The sequence below is a fragment of the Polypterus senegalus genome, chromosome 2 (genome assembly GCF_016835505.1).
Source record: "Polypterus senegalus isolate Bchr_013 chromosome 2, ASM1683550v1, whole genome shotgun sequence".
Taxonomy (NCBI): Eukaryota; Metazoa; Chordata; class Cladistia; order Polypteriformes; family Polypteridae; genus Polypterus; species Polypterus senegalus.
This window is the reverse complement of record NC_053155.1, coordinates 4,873,936-4,891,202: the sequence shown is the minus strand read 5'-3', so window position 1 is coordinate 4,891,202 and position 17,267 is coordinate 4,873,936. Positions and strand designations below refer to the sequence as shown.

At 39.3% G+C, this 17,267-nt stretch overlaps 2 protein-coding genes across 5 annotated transcripts in view; both read left to right on the top strand.

Annotated features, from left to right (window-relative positions):
* LOC120521401 overlaps positions 1-17,267 on the top strand; it is a 302,230-nt gene that overhangs the window by 72,281 nt on the left and 212,682 nt on the right. The window lies entirely within an intron of this gene.
* LOC120521375 (NACHT, LRR and PYD domains-containing protein 12-like) overlaps positions 1-17,267 on the top strand; it is a 112,459-nt gene that overhangs the window by 2,802 nt on the left and 92,390 nt on the right. For both annotated transcript variants that reach the window (XM_039743033.1, XM_039743032.1), the window contains exons 4-6: positions 8,290-8,571; positions 12,695-12,799; positions 12,883-12,909. In XM_039743033.1, coding sequence (XP_039598967.1) covers positions 8,290-8,571; positions 12,695-12,799; positions 12,883-12,909 — 414 coding nt within the window. The remainder of the gene's footprint in view (positions 1-8,289; positions 8,572-12,694; positions 12,800-12,882; positions 12,910-17,267) is intronic.

Below are 17,267 nucleotides of genomic sequence, written 5' to 3'. Positions count from 1 at the left end.
GTTTAAGCTGACTATACAATCCTCCAGTTGTCTTTGGCTATCTAGTCTATGCTTGGCTAGCAATTCTAAATGCTGAGCCCCTGTGTGACAAACGTAGCATGCACATGTGAATAAATCCACACCAGTGAGCATAGAGACAGTGACATTAATATTAAAGAAAATGTAGTATAACAGTAGCTCAGCAGTAAGACAGAAGTTAAGAAATCAGCCGGCTTCATATCAGTAAATGAGAAACCAGTAGTAAAGGAATACGAGTTAATTCAGGTAAATCGCCCTCGAGATGGCACACATCGGTGTTAAGAGGAGGCCAATGGCAAAGAGCACATTTAAGAAGTCACAGTGCTGATAGTGACATTGGCTAAAAGGAAAGGAAATGACAAGACATTTTAGAGAAATGGACAGGAAAGTCAGGTAAATAAAAACACGATTAGCAGGCAGGTTAAGAGAGACAGCAGCAGAGGGAAGGAAGCAGTGAGGGCACCTTAAGCAGTCCATGCAGGAGATTAGAGGGGGCAATAAATATTAAACAGATCATTTGTTACTGTAAACCCATCATTTTCATTTAATTTTATAAAAGGGATTAACTGTCACCCAAAGCAAATTCTAATCTTGAGTTCAGATCAACTTTTTGGACTTTTTGGAAACTGGCATTATGAGGGTCTTTTCCCAGGTGATCCGTGTCTGTGGAGATGGAGTTCATAGATTTGTGTTGTAATAAAGAATTTGCAGATCTTGCTCAAGTGTCCCTTAAAAAGGAAGCGTGCAACTCCAATGTGGTACAGGGGGACACTCGAGACCAGTGAAGAGGAAATAGGTGGGTCATAAAAAAAATAATTAAGGAAAAGAATGAGCAGCACATGTCTAGAACAGGAGTTCAACGTGGGATCAGACAAAGAGGTTTGTGTTTCACTAACAAGCTGGAATTCTTTAAGGGAGCAAAAAAAGAAAACAATCAGAGTGATGCAAATTAAATTATTTATCTTGACTTTAGAAGGCTTTTGCTAAAGTGCCTTATGAAAGGTTAGTGATCAAACTAAAACAAGTGGGAATTCAGGGCATGGTCTGTAGGTGGGTAGAAAATTGGATCAAATGTGGTGTCCCTCAGGGGTCAATGCCAGGGCTCCTGTTATTTTTAATATACATTCATGATCTGACAAGAATATAATCAATAAGAGGGTTAAGTTTGCAGATGATTCCAAAGATTGGCAAATAATCAAGAAATCATTGAATTATCACAGAGAATTGGACAGAATACGGGCTTGAGAAGATTTGTGTCAAATAAAATTTAATGTCAGTAAATGTAATGCATTTTCCCCAAAAATGTGAGGTTTGAATACAAATTTGGAAGCCTGAAAAATACACCTTATGTGAAGGATTTAGGAGTCACTGTGGAGTCATCACTAACTACATCCAGACATGGACAGAAGTGAGCAAAAAGGCTAATAGAGTGTTAAGTAACATAGCGCCCTGATGTGTGGAGTAAAAATCTTGTGGCTTTTGATTATGTCATATAACACACTAGTGAGGCCTCGTCTGGAGTGCTATGTGCAGTTGTGGTCTCCATATTAGAAAAGAGATGTTAGAGAAAGTTCAGAGAAGTATGAGCTGTGAAGAGAAACTTAATGAGTTGAAACATTTCACTTTACGAAAACAGAGATTAACAGGTGTATGGTGTCCATTTTAGGTTTCTCATCATTTTTCATTTCTCCAGTCATCAAACATCACTGTTACTCTGCATCAGGTCTCTTTAGTCGCACATCACTATTCAGTAGTCCCTCTTCTGGTATCACTTGTCACTATTCAGGAGTCACTTATCACACATCACTCCTCAGTTCTCAGTTTCCACTCATCAGGTGTCAGTTGTCACTTTTAATTTTCTGTGTTTTTAACGGAGCCAATCAGCAGGGTGAGTGATGACAGGGGCGTGCAGAATGTAGATTAATAACATGCAAATGCAGCTCATTGGTTTATTGAAATATCAATTAAATGCTTCCTCTTTGTTGTCATTGCTATATCAGCATGGCATGGATAATAGGAAGCACAATTATTATAAATAAAATTTGATTAATTTATGAGTTTGCAAAAACAGAGACAGTTGTAAGGGGTAAATCAACTTTCTATCTCCTAAGTGATATCAAAGTGGAAAGAAGGATACTTGATGAAAATGGCAAAGAACAACAACCTCATCAATTGCAGAGACTATAAAGGGATTGTGATCTTATAAATGGCAGGGAAAGTCTTCAACAGAATTATACTGAACAGAGTGAAGGGCCAAGTAGATGCAGAACTAAGAGATCAACTAGTTAGTTTTCACAAAGAACAGACTTCAACTTTATGAAATATTATTGGACAATTCACACGAATGAAATTGAATTAACTTTAAGAAGGTTTTTGACAGTCTGGATAGAGCTGCCCTCTGGAATCTTCTCTGTCAAAACAAAATACCAACTAAACTGGTGAACATCATCAAGAATTCATATGAAGGAATGACTTATAAAACAGTCCACAGAGTAGAACTTACCAACCCTTTTGAGGTGAAAACTGGTGTTCATTAAGGATGCCTACTCTCCCCATTCATTTTTTTACTTGCCATAGACTGCATTACGAAGACCACACAGCAGGCCAGGAATCCAAAGGACGCCATTCACACAGCTTGAAGATCTTGATTTCGCTGGTGATCTTGCACTTTTGTCACACACTCCTCAACAGATACAAGAGAAGACAAACAACATGCCAACCACCTCAGTAAAAGTTGGACTGCACATCAACAATGGGAAGACCAAAATATTGAAAGCGAACACAATCAGTGCAGGCTCAGTGACAATGGAAGGAGAAGAATTGGAGGAAGTAGAAGTCTCTGCATACTTGAGGAACAGATGCAGATGGAAAAGCAAGAATAGACAAAGCCTGGGCAGCTGTCATTCAGCTCAAAAACATCTGGAGCTCAAAGGAACAATCACTTCAGATCAAAGCCAGAGTCTTCAATAATAATGTCAAATCAGTATTGCACTATGGATCAGAAACCTGAAGGACACCTGTGTCAACTACAAACAAACTGCACACCTTAATCAACTCTTGTCTCAGAAGGATCATCCATATCTGAAGTCCTAATACAATCAATCAATAACATTTAACTTTGGCTCATGAGAAACCAACAAACCATTGAAATGGGAATTCTCAAATGACGCCACACTCTGTGGAAGTCACCCTCAAACATTACCAGACAAGCTTTGAGCTGGAACTGGCATTGCTAGCAAAAACAGGTCAGTGATGAAATGCCAAGCACAGAGGCTTAGAATCCGACATCAGAAGGATGGCTTACACCTGAAGTCAGCTGAAAAGAAAGACTCAGGCTTGAGATGTATGGCAGGCCCAGGTTGACAGCCTTTGCTCCAAGAGGGGTACTAGACATAAGTAAGTAGTCTCCTATGTACAACATGTTATCTTGAACGCTTAAGATAATTTTCATACGAGTTACTATGTCATATGTAAGAATATATTATCTTGTTACAAACGAGATTAAATGACATTAAAAAACAAGCAAAGTGCTGTTTAGGGTCAGGTAATTATTCCTGGGTTAGGGTGTTTTGTTTGGTTATGTCTTCCATTCTTATCGACTTCTAGGTAAATGTTAAGATCAAAATGATTTTGTTTTAATGAAGCCCCTCATGGTGTCATTAATGAAACATTTATTGGGTGGGTGGTGGGTTAAGGCGCTTAGATCCACTAAATGTAATAAAGTCAGCGGGCCAGGACAGGGTACAAGCCTGTCACTTTCCACCTACATACACATAATGAACTAACTTAGAGCCACCAGTCCACCCTGCATGTCTCTCTCTGTGGCCTTTCTGTGATTTCTCCCACTTTTAAAATGTGCCCCTAACCAGACTGCTGACTTTATACAGATCCCTTTTGTCCACTTGTGTCTATTCAGCAATCAGCTTTATTCCTGTCCAGGGCTGACCTTTTGCTGCAAAGACCATCAATCAGGGTCCGCCATACATCTCAGTCCTGGGCCTTAGTTTTCAAGGGACTCCAGGTGTGATTCTAGGCCTCTGAGCCTGGTGTTTTATGGCCGACCGTTTTCACTTGTTTGATGGTTGTATGTTCAAGAAGTTAGTTTGTGCATTCGAAATATGATCTTGTACTTAGGAAACAGGAAGCCAGTTTACAACTGTCTCTTTTTGCAATCTCGTAAATAAATCAAAATTGTATTTATTATCAACTAGCAAAATACCCGCGCTTCGCAGCGGAGAAGTAGTGTGTTAAAGAAGTTATGAAAAAGAAAAGCAAACATTTTAAAAATAACGTAAGATGATTGTTAATGTAATTGTTTTGTCATTGATATTGAGTGTTGTTGTCATATCTATCTATCTATATATATATATATATATATATATATATATATATATATATATATACATATATATATATAGCAAAATATCTGTGATTGGCAGCGGAGAAGTAAAAAGAAAAGGAAACATTTTAATAATAACGTAACATGATTGACAATGTAATTGTTTTGTCATTGATGTGAGTGTTGCTGGCATATATATATATATATACACACACAGACAGATATATATAAATATATATATATATATATATATACATCTATACACATATATATACAAATCTACATATATATATTAGGGGTGGGACTCGATTAAAAAAATTAATCCAATTAATTAGAGGCTGTGTAAGAATTAATCTTGATTAATCGTATGTAAATCGACCACGTAAATTTGCCCCAAATCGCAAATGTTATTTTTTTTTAATTTAAAAGTGTTTTAGTGGGCGACAGAATCAAATAATAGACATGGACATGAATATTGTAAACTGAAGCTGTTTTAATTTCTGAAAAAAGCTTTAAACTGCATTTGAATTCAAAACAGAAACAAAAATATCATCCCTGGTTAAAATTGGGCAGACTTAAAAATAAAGTGGTAGTTTAAGTACTTTAAGTACATTTTCAGAATAGTATTGTCTTTAAATAATAATAACCAAAATTTCAACATAAAGTACAGTTTTTCTTCTTAAAAAAATAAGTCAGAAACATAAAAGGTAATTTGACCAACTTACTCTTTAAACTCTGAGTAACCTTAGCCAAAATTATTTTGTACATTAGGCTAAAACAGTGTGATCATTGAACATTTTGTAATTAGATGTAATTAGAATTACTAACGGTCACGGAAGTCCAATGATCCCCAGTAAGAGCCACAAAGTCCGCTTTCTGTAATGCATCTAATTTTGCTTGCTTTTCAGTGTGCACAAAACCATGCTTTTATCAAGGCTTCGCGGGTAGTCGAAATGATCAGTCGTAAGAACGCGCTTTATTCCGACTCTAACATTTTTGTAGCTGTGATGTGTGCATCAGTGTAATGGATGTACCAGGAAATCATGCATTGACAAAAGTTCCCGTTTGCTTGGAATTGAAAGTGTGATTAAATGCGTTATTTTTTTAACGCGTTATGGAGTACATGCATCGAAGCTTCTCAGCTGTGCTTGTGCTAATAAAGGGAAACATTTTAAAAATAACGTAACATGATTCTGCATTAACCGAATATTTTTTCATACGTCCCAAACCAAGGAGATGCGAAGGTAAAATGAATCGGTAGCGCGCGTACATACTCAGTGCATCCTCTCGGGAATCGAACCTCGAATGTCGGCATTAGAGGCGAAGACTCTACAATTGCGCCACAGCGTGTGCCTTGTATATGCGAGAGTATGTACTGTAGATCGGGTTATATATACACATTTAAATATATGCCCGCGTATTGCAGTGGAGAAGTAGAAGCTATGAAAAAGAAAACGGAACATTTAAAAAATAACGTAACATGACTGTCAATATACAGTATTTGTTTTGTGAGTGTTACTGAGTGTTGCTGTCATCAAGGATTTGATTATCATTATTTCTTTCAATCAGGTTCGTATTTGTAGGATGTGTTGTGTTCAAGTTACATTCCGTGTTTGTCAATCGTAAAGATGACAGGTTTCATTCATCGATTAGTTTCTTACTGCATCAATAAACAGCTCGTCTTCTTCTTTATCTGAGACCTGACACACTGCATGCACGGGTTTTTTTTACACTGTCTTCCTTTAGCGGGACATTGACTTTTTCCACCGTGTGCTTTGTTTCCGCAGTAGTTGGATTTATGAATATGCTTGTATGTATGAGACGCTTCATATTTTTTGCTGCCTTTTCAATTGTGTAATTCGGTTTTTGTTCAGCGCTCTTTGGAACTGTTGCTTTTTATCTGTGCACTGCTTCAGTTCACGTGAGCCGCTCGGTGTACATGCATCGAAGGTTCCCAGCTGTGCTGGTGCCATCTCGTGCATGTCCATGGCTGTATTTAATGTTACCTTAGTCCTTTCTCTCGCAGTTTCGCTGAGTTTGTGTCAAACACCACCCTGACCATCTCATCTTCCTCTGCATAAGCACAGTCCTTCGCCCGTGAATATTTAGTGGGAGTTTGCTATTGGATTGCCGCTGACGGACGGCCTTATATGGGCAGGCACTAAATTACAAACGCCAGCGGCAGCCTGTCTATGAACTTAATTTAAAGTGTAGGTTTACATCGTGCTTTGTTTCCGAAGTAGCAGAACTCATGAACATGGTTGTATATGCCACTCGCTCGCTTCTTATTGTTTCGCTGCCTTCTCAATTATATAATGCATGTTTTCTTGAGCGCTTTTTTGAGCTCTTCCTGGTTTTCTATGTACTGCGTGATTACGTGAGAGGCGTGATGATGTCACACGAAACTCCGCCCCCACGGCGTTAAAGCTCATCTCCATTACAGTAAATGGAGAAAAACTGCTTCCAGTTATGACCGTTATGCGTAGAATTTCGATATAAAACCTGCCCAACTTTTGTAAGGAAGCTGTAAGGAATGAACCTGCCAAATTTCAGCCTTCCACCCACACGGGAAGTTGGAGAATTAGTGATGAGTCAGTGAGTGAGTGAGTGAGTGAGTGAGTGAGTGAGTGAGTGAGTCAGTGAGTGAGTGAGTGAGTGAGTGAGGGCTTTGCCTTTTATTAGTATAGATGTGTTTCCTATTATCCATATCATGTGGGTAAAGCGATGGCAACAAAGAGGAAGTATTTGATTGATATTTAAATAAACCAATGAGGTGCATTTACATGTTTTTAATCTACTTTCTGTACGCCTCCTTTTGTCACTCATCCTGCTGATTGGCTGTTTATAAAATGACAGAAAATGAAAAGTGACGACTGACGTCAGATGAGCAAAAACTGAGTACTGAGGAGTGAAGTGTGATGAGCGACTCCTGATTTGTGATGTGCAGTTACTGATGCGTGATACGGACTAAACACTGATGTTTGACAACTGGAGAAATGATAAATGGTGATGTCCTAAAATAGAAAGAATTGACGTATTTAAAATTATGTAAAGAAACTGGCACAGTGGATCCCAGCTGTTACTTTAAAATAAACTCTTCAACAAGAACACGGGGACACAGTTACAGGCACATTAAGAGCAAATTCCATACAAAACACACACAGAGTAAGTGACCAAGCAGTGTGCTGGACAGTTGGACTTTACTGATCTTAAAACCTGATTTTATTTCACAGAATCTCAATGAAAAGCATTGGTGGTGGTGAATGGCCTGTTGTCATCACAATTATTCCAATGTTGTAATGTTCTTTATTTTACGTACTGCAGCACCATTAACAGCTCTTACAACCACAAGGTGCTTTATAAACCAAAAATATGATTACTGTTAAATAATAAATGTATAAATAGAGCAACAGAATATAAAACAAGGGAATACACAAAAATGAGCAGCAGTGACAGAGACCACAAGAAGCTTTAATATAAAAGGAGCTGTAGAAATCCATAACAGCAACACTATAAAACAAGAAACAAGAGGACAAAGGATCAAGACCACCACGGTGACTACGAGAGGCACTCCAGACACTCAGTCATCTCATTTCATAGACTTACACTTGTATTTCTCACCAAGGTCACTTAGCCTCCTCTTTAGAGAGAGAACTGCCTGAATGGCTTTTCATTGGTTGGATTGTGGGTGTGGCCAATTCAAATAGGCATAGGAATTAACCCAAATGTGACCTTTAACCCTGGATAACTCTCACCATTTCAAACACTGCAGGTGTCCTCCTGTTACACATTTTAATTGTGAACAACAAAACAGACATAATAATAAGTGTGAGTTTATCAGAAAAAAAATGACTGCTGGAAATTGTATTTTTAATCCAAATGGCTTTCTCTCCCTCAATACGTCACTCATTTTCTCTTTCTTTTGCCTTCAGTTGTGGGCACTCAGCCTTCCATTTCCATCAGCACTGCAGAAGACCAGCAGACCAGACTGGAGTGCAGCTCTGAGAAGTGGAGCTCTCGACCTGAAGTCACCTGGAGAGACATGAATGGAGTGGATATGACGTCACAGTCCACCTTAACAGTACAACGGGATGATGAGGGTCTCCTCAGGGTCAGAAGCATCATCCCTATCAAGCGGGAGTTCAATGTGTTCTCCTGTCTGATGAGAAGTAACACAACCAGACCGGCCTATCAGTCCAAAATGGGGGTCTACGGTGAGTACTCAGAGGTCATGTCACTGACATTAGAGTGACTTTGACAGAGACCGTCACCTCATCTGCTTTTAGTATAAGACCTTCATGAATGCTCCTCACTTTTTTTGTGTCTTACATTAAAATGCAAAGAGTAGAAGGTCAGTCAGACTTAACTTGGTATGAAAGCTGAAAACCGATAAGGAAACATGAAAAAAATAAATGTATTTAGAGAAAATATGAGAAAAGCTGAAAAAAAAATCTCACCAAAGTAAATGCTTAGCTATGATGATAACATCACACTGTACATGAGGTGGACATCACTGGCTGGACTTGTAATGACAATGGGAAGAACGTTCAATAAGTGAAGGAAAGGAGCCGATGGAGACTACTGAAAATGTATAATTGTCATCTGATCTTGATGAAAATACATTTTGCATGAATTCCCTATCATCCACATTGGGTGCATAAACATTTATCAAAATCACTTTACTATTAAGTAAATTGCCCGTAACCATCACATATCTCCCTTCAGTATGCAATACTACGTCTGATGCTACAAATGAGACTGTTCTATGTATGAGAATTCCCACACCTCTAGTTTTCTTTTTAAACCTGGAATGGAACATTTGGTCAATCCATTCTTTGTGCAGCCGGAACTGATCCTTGCTTAGTAAGTGGGTCTCCAGTAAAAATACTATTTTAGCATTTAAACCTGTTAGGTGAGAGAATACTTTTTCTTTAATTTGTGATTCAGGCCTTTAAAATACCAGCTCACAAAGTTAGCTGTCCCATCATGGAGACATTGATTCTGAATTTCTGATGTCACTTTGTAGTCTTAACTGAAAATAAGACAGCTTTGACCTTATTTTCCAATTTTCCTTGGAATTATTGCACTGAATGGTGTTGTTACATTGGCATTTATAATTTCAAGGATTAAAAGGATAGATTAGAGATAGCTTGATCTCTTTCTTTCCCCACCTAATCCCCCCACTCCTCCATTTTGGTTCACCACACTTCACAAAGTCCCAGTCCTCTGACATACCTAGAGACAGAGCACGTCCAGAGCAAAACAAGCCCCCCAGCAGCAGTGTATTAAAATTGAGATATCTATTGCCAATACAGTCCAAATACTATAAGCATAAAATATAATCTTCAACAATCTTGAGATAGTAAGATAGTAAACGCAGGAAATGGTGTTAAAAAGTGGCCCCGGATAAGCATAGTAAACACTAATACAATAATAACAACAATAAACCAAGGGTATGATGTTAAACAGTCTCCTTTAGAAGAGTAAAAAATAAAAGAAAAAAAGAAAAGTTACTAATTTAATTTCTTCCACACATGCATACATATACGAGTATAACTGTAATTAAAACATAAAGAGAAAGTGGCCGAGAAGGGAAAAGGATGTATAATTACGGTACCAGTATTATTGCAAGTGGATCAGACAGCCGGTAAGATCTTCTTTGCTATGCCATGACAGGATGTGACTCACTATCGTATTTCAAAAGAGTGCCGGGCTCAGTTTTCTTAGCTCTTTTTCTACTTCCTCCGTAGTAGTGAAGATGGTTATTTTCAAATATAATCTGTTGTTTCTGTCTGAGAAGTGACATTACATTAAATTTAGATTGTAATTTTTCAAAATGCACAACAAGAGTCCCAGGTTTAGAGGTATTTGATCCCCGTATGCAGTAAGAACGTATCATTTAAAGTCTTCTCCAGTTATTTTTGACAACAGTTCAGCTACGAATTTCACTGGATTTGGACTTTCACGATTCTCAGGTAGAACTTTGATTCTAATATTATTCCTTCTGCATCCATCTTCCAGAGTAGCATGTCTGTCTCCAAGTTTTTTGTATTCAGAATTCACAGCTGGATGCCAAATGTTTGGCTGTTTCAGTTCAAGTCGTGAATGTCTGCTTAACGTCTTCCAGCTGATTGACAAGTGATGTCAGTTTATTCTCAAACTTAGACGCATTTTCCTGAACGTGCTCCTCAATTTTGTCCAGTATACATTTAAAGCCCCCCTTAAAGCGATTATATACAAGTTTTATACACAAGTCTTTATTGTCCTGCTGCTGCTCCAGCCACAGTTCCACCCGCAGCTGCTGCTCATGTTTATATATGCTTGGATATACTGTAATAGAACCTCCTTGGGTTGGGTAAATACAGGATACCTCGGGATAATAAGAAATAAGAGAAAAAATAACACTGCTGCTAACGAAGCTCCGCTTCAGATGTCCATCTCCAGTAACAGATGAGACTTACTCTCGATTGTTACTTTTCCATACCCTTTGTCATTTCAGAAAGCATTTTGTTATGCTTTCTGCCCCAAATATTAAAATTTTAAAAATACGGAGACTACAGTGTCAGGCATGTTTGATGTGTCATCCTGATTCGTCAATTTCTGGTTCACTGAGCTTTCGAAGGAGGTTGTTCACCTACATTATGGGAAAGAATTGGAGGAACTTACCCAGGTGTTCTCTATGGTGACAGTGTGCACCCCTAAGGTGGTGTGAGACCCCAGACCACAGAGATAGATACAGGCAGATGAAGAGTGAACATTCTCCAGAAGCATCAACCTCAGAGCTGGAGGTGTCCAACCATTTTCAGTACATTGTAAAGCTGGACAGGAACTCTGACACCTCTAAGGTGATTGGCAGGACTAAGGAGGCCCAGTAGCTCAACTCAAAACCAACCACTAGAAATAAGGTTGGATTTGTAGGAGGAGGTCAACTGTTAGATAGACTAGAACACACATTTGCTCCACTGCCTTCAAATTGCACTGGTGAGAGACATCCTTGGGCATGTGGATGGGCTCCAGGCCAGAGTTGTGAGAGAACAAAGTCATATTTGTCCAAGTGGGAACAAAGGATACAGGGAAGGGCAGGCAGCTGCTAACTGTGTAAGACATATTAAAAATGTACATCTGTCAAATGTAAATGTAAATTTGTTAAGGTGCTCTTACATGAAGTTCTTGCACAAGGTCAGGTAAGACTGAGGTGATCTGAAGGTTTAACATCAAATCTTGGCTTCTGGCCTTTTGAAACATCTGGTATCTGTGCCACAAGGTGGGTTACTGGTGAATTGAAGAAGCACCAATGTATTGGGAAGTCTACTCTTTATAATTTAGTTCTTTCTACAGTCTGCATTCTGAATTGTCCTGTAATGCCATCAGCGAATGGACAGTGCCAGTTTATTTGGTGGAGGGCTGCATGGCTGTGGTGTGGTGATTATCACTTTACTCTCTCACCTCCTCTTCTTTGCCCAGTTGGATCTCTGCATGGCCACCCTGGCCACAAATTGTTTTGGTGACCATGTTTAATTCACTGGGCTAAGGGAAATGAGTTTGTGAGGTAGGCATCATTGGGTGGGTTTAAATGGTTTTATATAAACTTCCAATTTCTTTTTGACTATTATCTATTCAAATAAAAAACATGACAAAAATATTAATCACAATAGCCATGTGGTTCCTTCACATTCAATTTGTATTTGCTACAGAAATCTCTGACCATCATAACATGTAAAACATAATTATTATATGGGTATGAGCACATTTATAATAATAAGAGCCACATTAACTTGTCCAGTGGCTGAGTGCCACCATGATCAGATGATTTCCACTCAAGAGTGACTGACAGATCTTTCCACCAATCACTGTTCTTGTTTGGTTGTTCATTTCCTTTCCTGCTCAGTCCTCACCAATTTTCTGCACTCCTCATATTTGGCTCCAATTTTAATTTTCTACCTCTTGTACCCCAAGGCCACCATACATGGCACTCTGGTTCACAAGTGGGCATCATTAGGTGTACTGAGGTCTAACTGGACATGTGGTCATCACCAGTCAGTGTGTAACATTATCTTTGGGCTGTCCTCCATGACAGCATGGCTTTTATTAAAGATTTTAACAATCCTGGTGCTTCTGAAGCTCATAATCTCTCATTTCACAGTCACCTGACACTTCATTTGTGTCCTGATTGGTGTTTTTTTTTGTCACATTTCCCCCCTGGATACTATCCAGGTATCGGCCATTAAGCTCACTAATCTTTGATGCCTTCTCTCTTCTTTCAGGCCTCACACATCCCCTCTTGTTGTGTTTTTCAGACTCATACAGTAGATGTTTATTCTTCTCTTCTTTTTACAGTTTTCTCCCCAAACATCTCTGGCTGGTCGGTGGTTTTCTGGTTATTGATTGGTCTTTGTGTCACAGCGACTGTGCTGCTCATATTGAAATGGCGAGGAATGACAGGTGAGTCCAGAAGTGCTAAATAAAGATGACCCCAGTTGTTATTATACCCATTTTTACAATATCCCTCTGTTTCTTTATTCTAGATAAAAAAGCAACATACAAGACCAAAGGTAAGAACACGTCAGATGAAATCCTTGATCTTCTGGGGTAGCACAAGAGCTCAGGTGGTGTAAACCAGGAAGCATCTGACGAATGTGTAATATTACATGTGAGACTCCATGTTTACTACAGCCACCACGGGAGATCAGGGTTCAAGGCTGCTGGGGGCATAGGATTGGACTAAATAGAGAAATCAAAGTGTTAATATCCGAGGAGAGTGGGCTCATGTGGGGGCTGTGTTTGTGCTTGTGTAATTTATTTAGGTGACAAAAATAAGACTGAAAATAAGCAAATGGCACTAAATGAGGGCAGTTTGTAGTCACCTTAGAGTCACAAGAATCTCTGCATGTGAACTGGAACAGAATTTAAAGATGGGGCAGTAATTTACTCTTACACAGCACATACAGGGCAGCAAAAAACTACAAACATAAGATAATTAAAGCAACATTTAAAATACCACACAGCCTAAAATCTACTGAACCAGAAGAAATGAACAACATATTCATGGTGAGATGTGCATCTTCTTACTGTTGTGGCTGATACAGGAGGGAGGCTGAGCTGAACAACTTTTTAATAACCCAGGCATATATAAAAAGTTTAATACTGGATTACTATCATAAAGGTCAACATCATCAAAGTGTCATAAAATGTCAAATAAAATCCTCACAAATGACGGAGCTGCAGCTCCAGAGAGGAGTGTTGGTGTTTCATTAATGCCTATTTAGGGTAACAACAGGTGGAGTGTTAATGGTGAATGAGTCCTCATAAAACTGATTCGTTAACATCAAACCCACGGCCAACAGCGGCTGCTGATATTCATTTCACGAGGATCTAAATTGTTCATTACACAGGTGTGAAGTTTATCTAACACCTTTATTTTCTCACTAAGTCACATCACTGACTGCACTTTTGCTTAAAACCCAAAGGATATGAACTACGCTTTTCATGGATGATTGCAACACAAAACTTGATTTTTTAAGCAAAACAACGAAAATATGTAACCGATGCATGGGGAGCTCTTTCCTCTATAACAGAGGGGTGAACAAGACAGGTGTTGTATCAATGATGTCTCATGAGCAGGGCTTACCCAGAAAGCTGCACTAAAACTCACCCTTCTCTAGGGATCAGTGAAAGGTCCAAATGACATTCCCTTAAACAAACTTATTAATGCTTTTCTCTCTACTGTGCATAGCCATGAAGACCGCATTTCAGTCAAAACGTGTTGCCTAAACTTTATAACAAAGTAAAATCTGAATCGCAGGAGAATTTAAGAAATGTAAAATTCATCCCTTTAACTACCAATGAGTGTACCTCCAGTGCAACAGAGAGCTTCATGACAATCACACACAGTACATCACCGACTGCTCTCCAGACACGCACTTCCTATGAAAGCCACACATGTGACCACTTGTCAGAAATACTACAGGAAGCTGGAGTGAAGTGGAAAATTGAACCACTAAATGCCACCATTCCTGTGAAATGCCAAGAACATTGTGAATGCAGTTATAGCTGCTGATAGATATAATAATAAATAATATACAAACAGATAATACATGATATATACACATACTTTAGTCTAAACATATTCCAGACAAAAGAAAAAAAAAGTTCTTACTTAGCAGTCCCAGTCACAGTGAGGCCTTATGCAGGCATATTGCTGTTGGCATTTCTTGACACACGTCTGCTGAATGATTTGTTGTCTGAAAGTTCTCAGTGTTGGTGTGTCACAAAGAGGATGTGAGGCATTGTTCATAATGGCACTCAGTTAGTCTTCATTCTCTACTCCTTTACTACCTTCAGGGGGTCCAGAGTGTGTCCCATAACTGTGACTGCCTTCTTAATCAGTTATTGATTTGGCGGTCCTCTCTTGTAGTGATATTACCGGCCCAGCACACCACACTGGCCATCAGAGAGTAGAAGATGTGAAGGATGTCACTTCCCACATTAAAGGAGTGCAGTATCCTGAGGAAAAAATAGCCTGCTCTGCCCTTTCTTCAATAGCTTTTCTGTGTTCCGAGACCAATCCAACCTGTGATTAATGTGGACCCCAAAGTACTAGGAGTGGACCACCTCTACATCCACTGCTTGAATAGTGACCGGACACAGAGGCATTTTGGTGTGGTGAATGTCAATAAGCAGTTCCTTGGTTTTGCTGATGTTAAGATGCAGATGGTTCTCAAAGGTCTCTCCCTGATTCCTCTCCTCTGTCTCATCCCCCTTATCAATACACCCCATAAGTGCAGAATCACCTGAGAATTTCTGCAAGTGATCTGACATGCTGAGGTGTTCAGAGTGAAGACAAAATAAGACGCTCCTGTTCCTTGTGGCACTCCAGGTTGTTCACACAGTCATGAGTCTCACAAACTGTAGTCTGCCTGGCAGATAGTCCATCATCAGGACACCAAAGGCTCATCTATCTGCTTATATCTCAGTTGATTCCTTAAAAGGGATGGTTGGATGGTATTGAAGCGCTAGAGAAATCAGAAAACAGAATCCTCACCGTGCTGCCCGATTTGTCCAGGTGAAAATAAACCTTCTGGAGCAGACAGATAATTGCATCCTCCATTCCAGTCTTTGTCTGACTGGCAAACTGCAGTGGGTGCAGGTGGTCTACCACAAGAGGACTCATACAGTCCAGGACCAGCCACTCAGAGGTCTTTATGATGTGAGATGTCAGTGCCACTGCTCTGTAGTCATTACGTGAAGTGACGCCTATCTTTGAACAATGCATGAGGATTTCCACAACTGTGCCACTTTGTGGAACCTTAGTGACAAACTAAACAAGTGACAGAGGACAACACAAAGTTGTTCAGCACAGGCCTTAAGAATCTGAGGACTGATTCCATCAGGTCCTGCAGCTTTTCTTCTGTGTAGCTTCCTCAGATGCCTCCTTACTTGGTCTTCAGTTATGGACACTGATGCTCAGAGGTGGACTTGTCACTGGCCATTCCAGTTGATGTGATAGGGGTGGTGTAGATTTACTCGTCATTAGATGGCAGTGGATGGGAAAATCTGTTACAAAACTGGTTCAGGGCCTTCGATTTATCCACATCCCCTTCTAGCACTGAGTCCTGGATTGCTTGAGTCCAGTAATGACACTCAGTCCATTCTAGACGTCCTCCATGTTATTCTCAGTGATTTTGTTTTCTATTTTAGCTTTTGAAGCTCCATTCCTTCACTCAGATTGTATTTAGCACACACTGTACGTCCTTCAGTGCCTCTTTATCACTGGATTTTAATATTCTCTTTTTCTCACCACACATCCAATGTTTTTCATGTACATTTAGCCTGGCATTATAGATGTGGATGGGCATTAACTTGATATCCTGGCTTATAGACAAAGTGAGATAAGTGGTCACTTTCTTTCATCATAACACCAGTACTGCAGCAGTGCTAAAGGAAAAAAACACGAGATGCTCCAGCTTTCTTCACACAAGCTTATTAAGGAGGTTCTCACTAGGAGGACCTCAGGCCACTACACACTTGAGGGTTACCTTGAACAGCAGGCAGTTGTTCTCTCAGCATTTAAAGGTAGAAGGAACATTAAAGACATTGTCACACTGTCTGAAGAAGATGTAAAAATAGCCGAGGACGTGATTCAGGCTCTCAAACCACTGAAAACAGTGATGACTTTGTTGAGCACTGAGCAGATCTTTCAATGATAATGTTACTGAAACACACAATCCTGGCATCCATGAAGCAGAGTGACTGAGGTTCAGCAGTAGTGAGAGATGTCAAAGCTGCCGTTGTATCAGACTTGAACAACAGATACCCGCCATGACAGGTCAGCACTGAGTCAGTTTCTTCAGGTCAGCACTGCACTTGAGACACATTTGAAATCTCTGACCTTTCCAACAAAATCTGTCCCAAGTCAGATGGTTTTCTCTAACATAGGTGACATTGTCACAGGACAGACAGCAAACCTCTCATCCGAGAAGGTAGACATGATGAAGTTCTTGAAGAAGAACAACCTCAAACTTAATGTAAGCATTTCCACCAACCACATTTTGTTACTGACTGGGTTTTTATTTTGCAATTTATTTTTGTTTACTTACACCGGTCCTTATTTATGTTTACATAGTTAATGTATGTGAAGTTAAGTTGATCTACCATGTTATTTAGTGTTCTCCTCATTAGTGTTTCAAATTGCTGGTGATTTAATAAAACCCAGAAACCCAAGGTATGAACCGAACTGTGGCTACTCGATATTTAACTTGAACTTCCAAATACATTTTTGTCCTTTATGAAAATTAGACAGTTTGTTAAAATAAAATCTTACCCAACTTTCCATGTCTCACTCCCATATCAATCCCAGACACTATACTGGTTAGTGTTGTTAAAGACTCAGATAGAATTTCAATAATATATA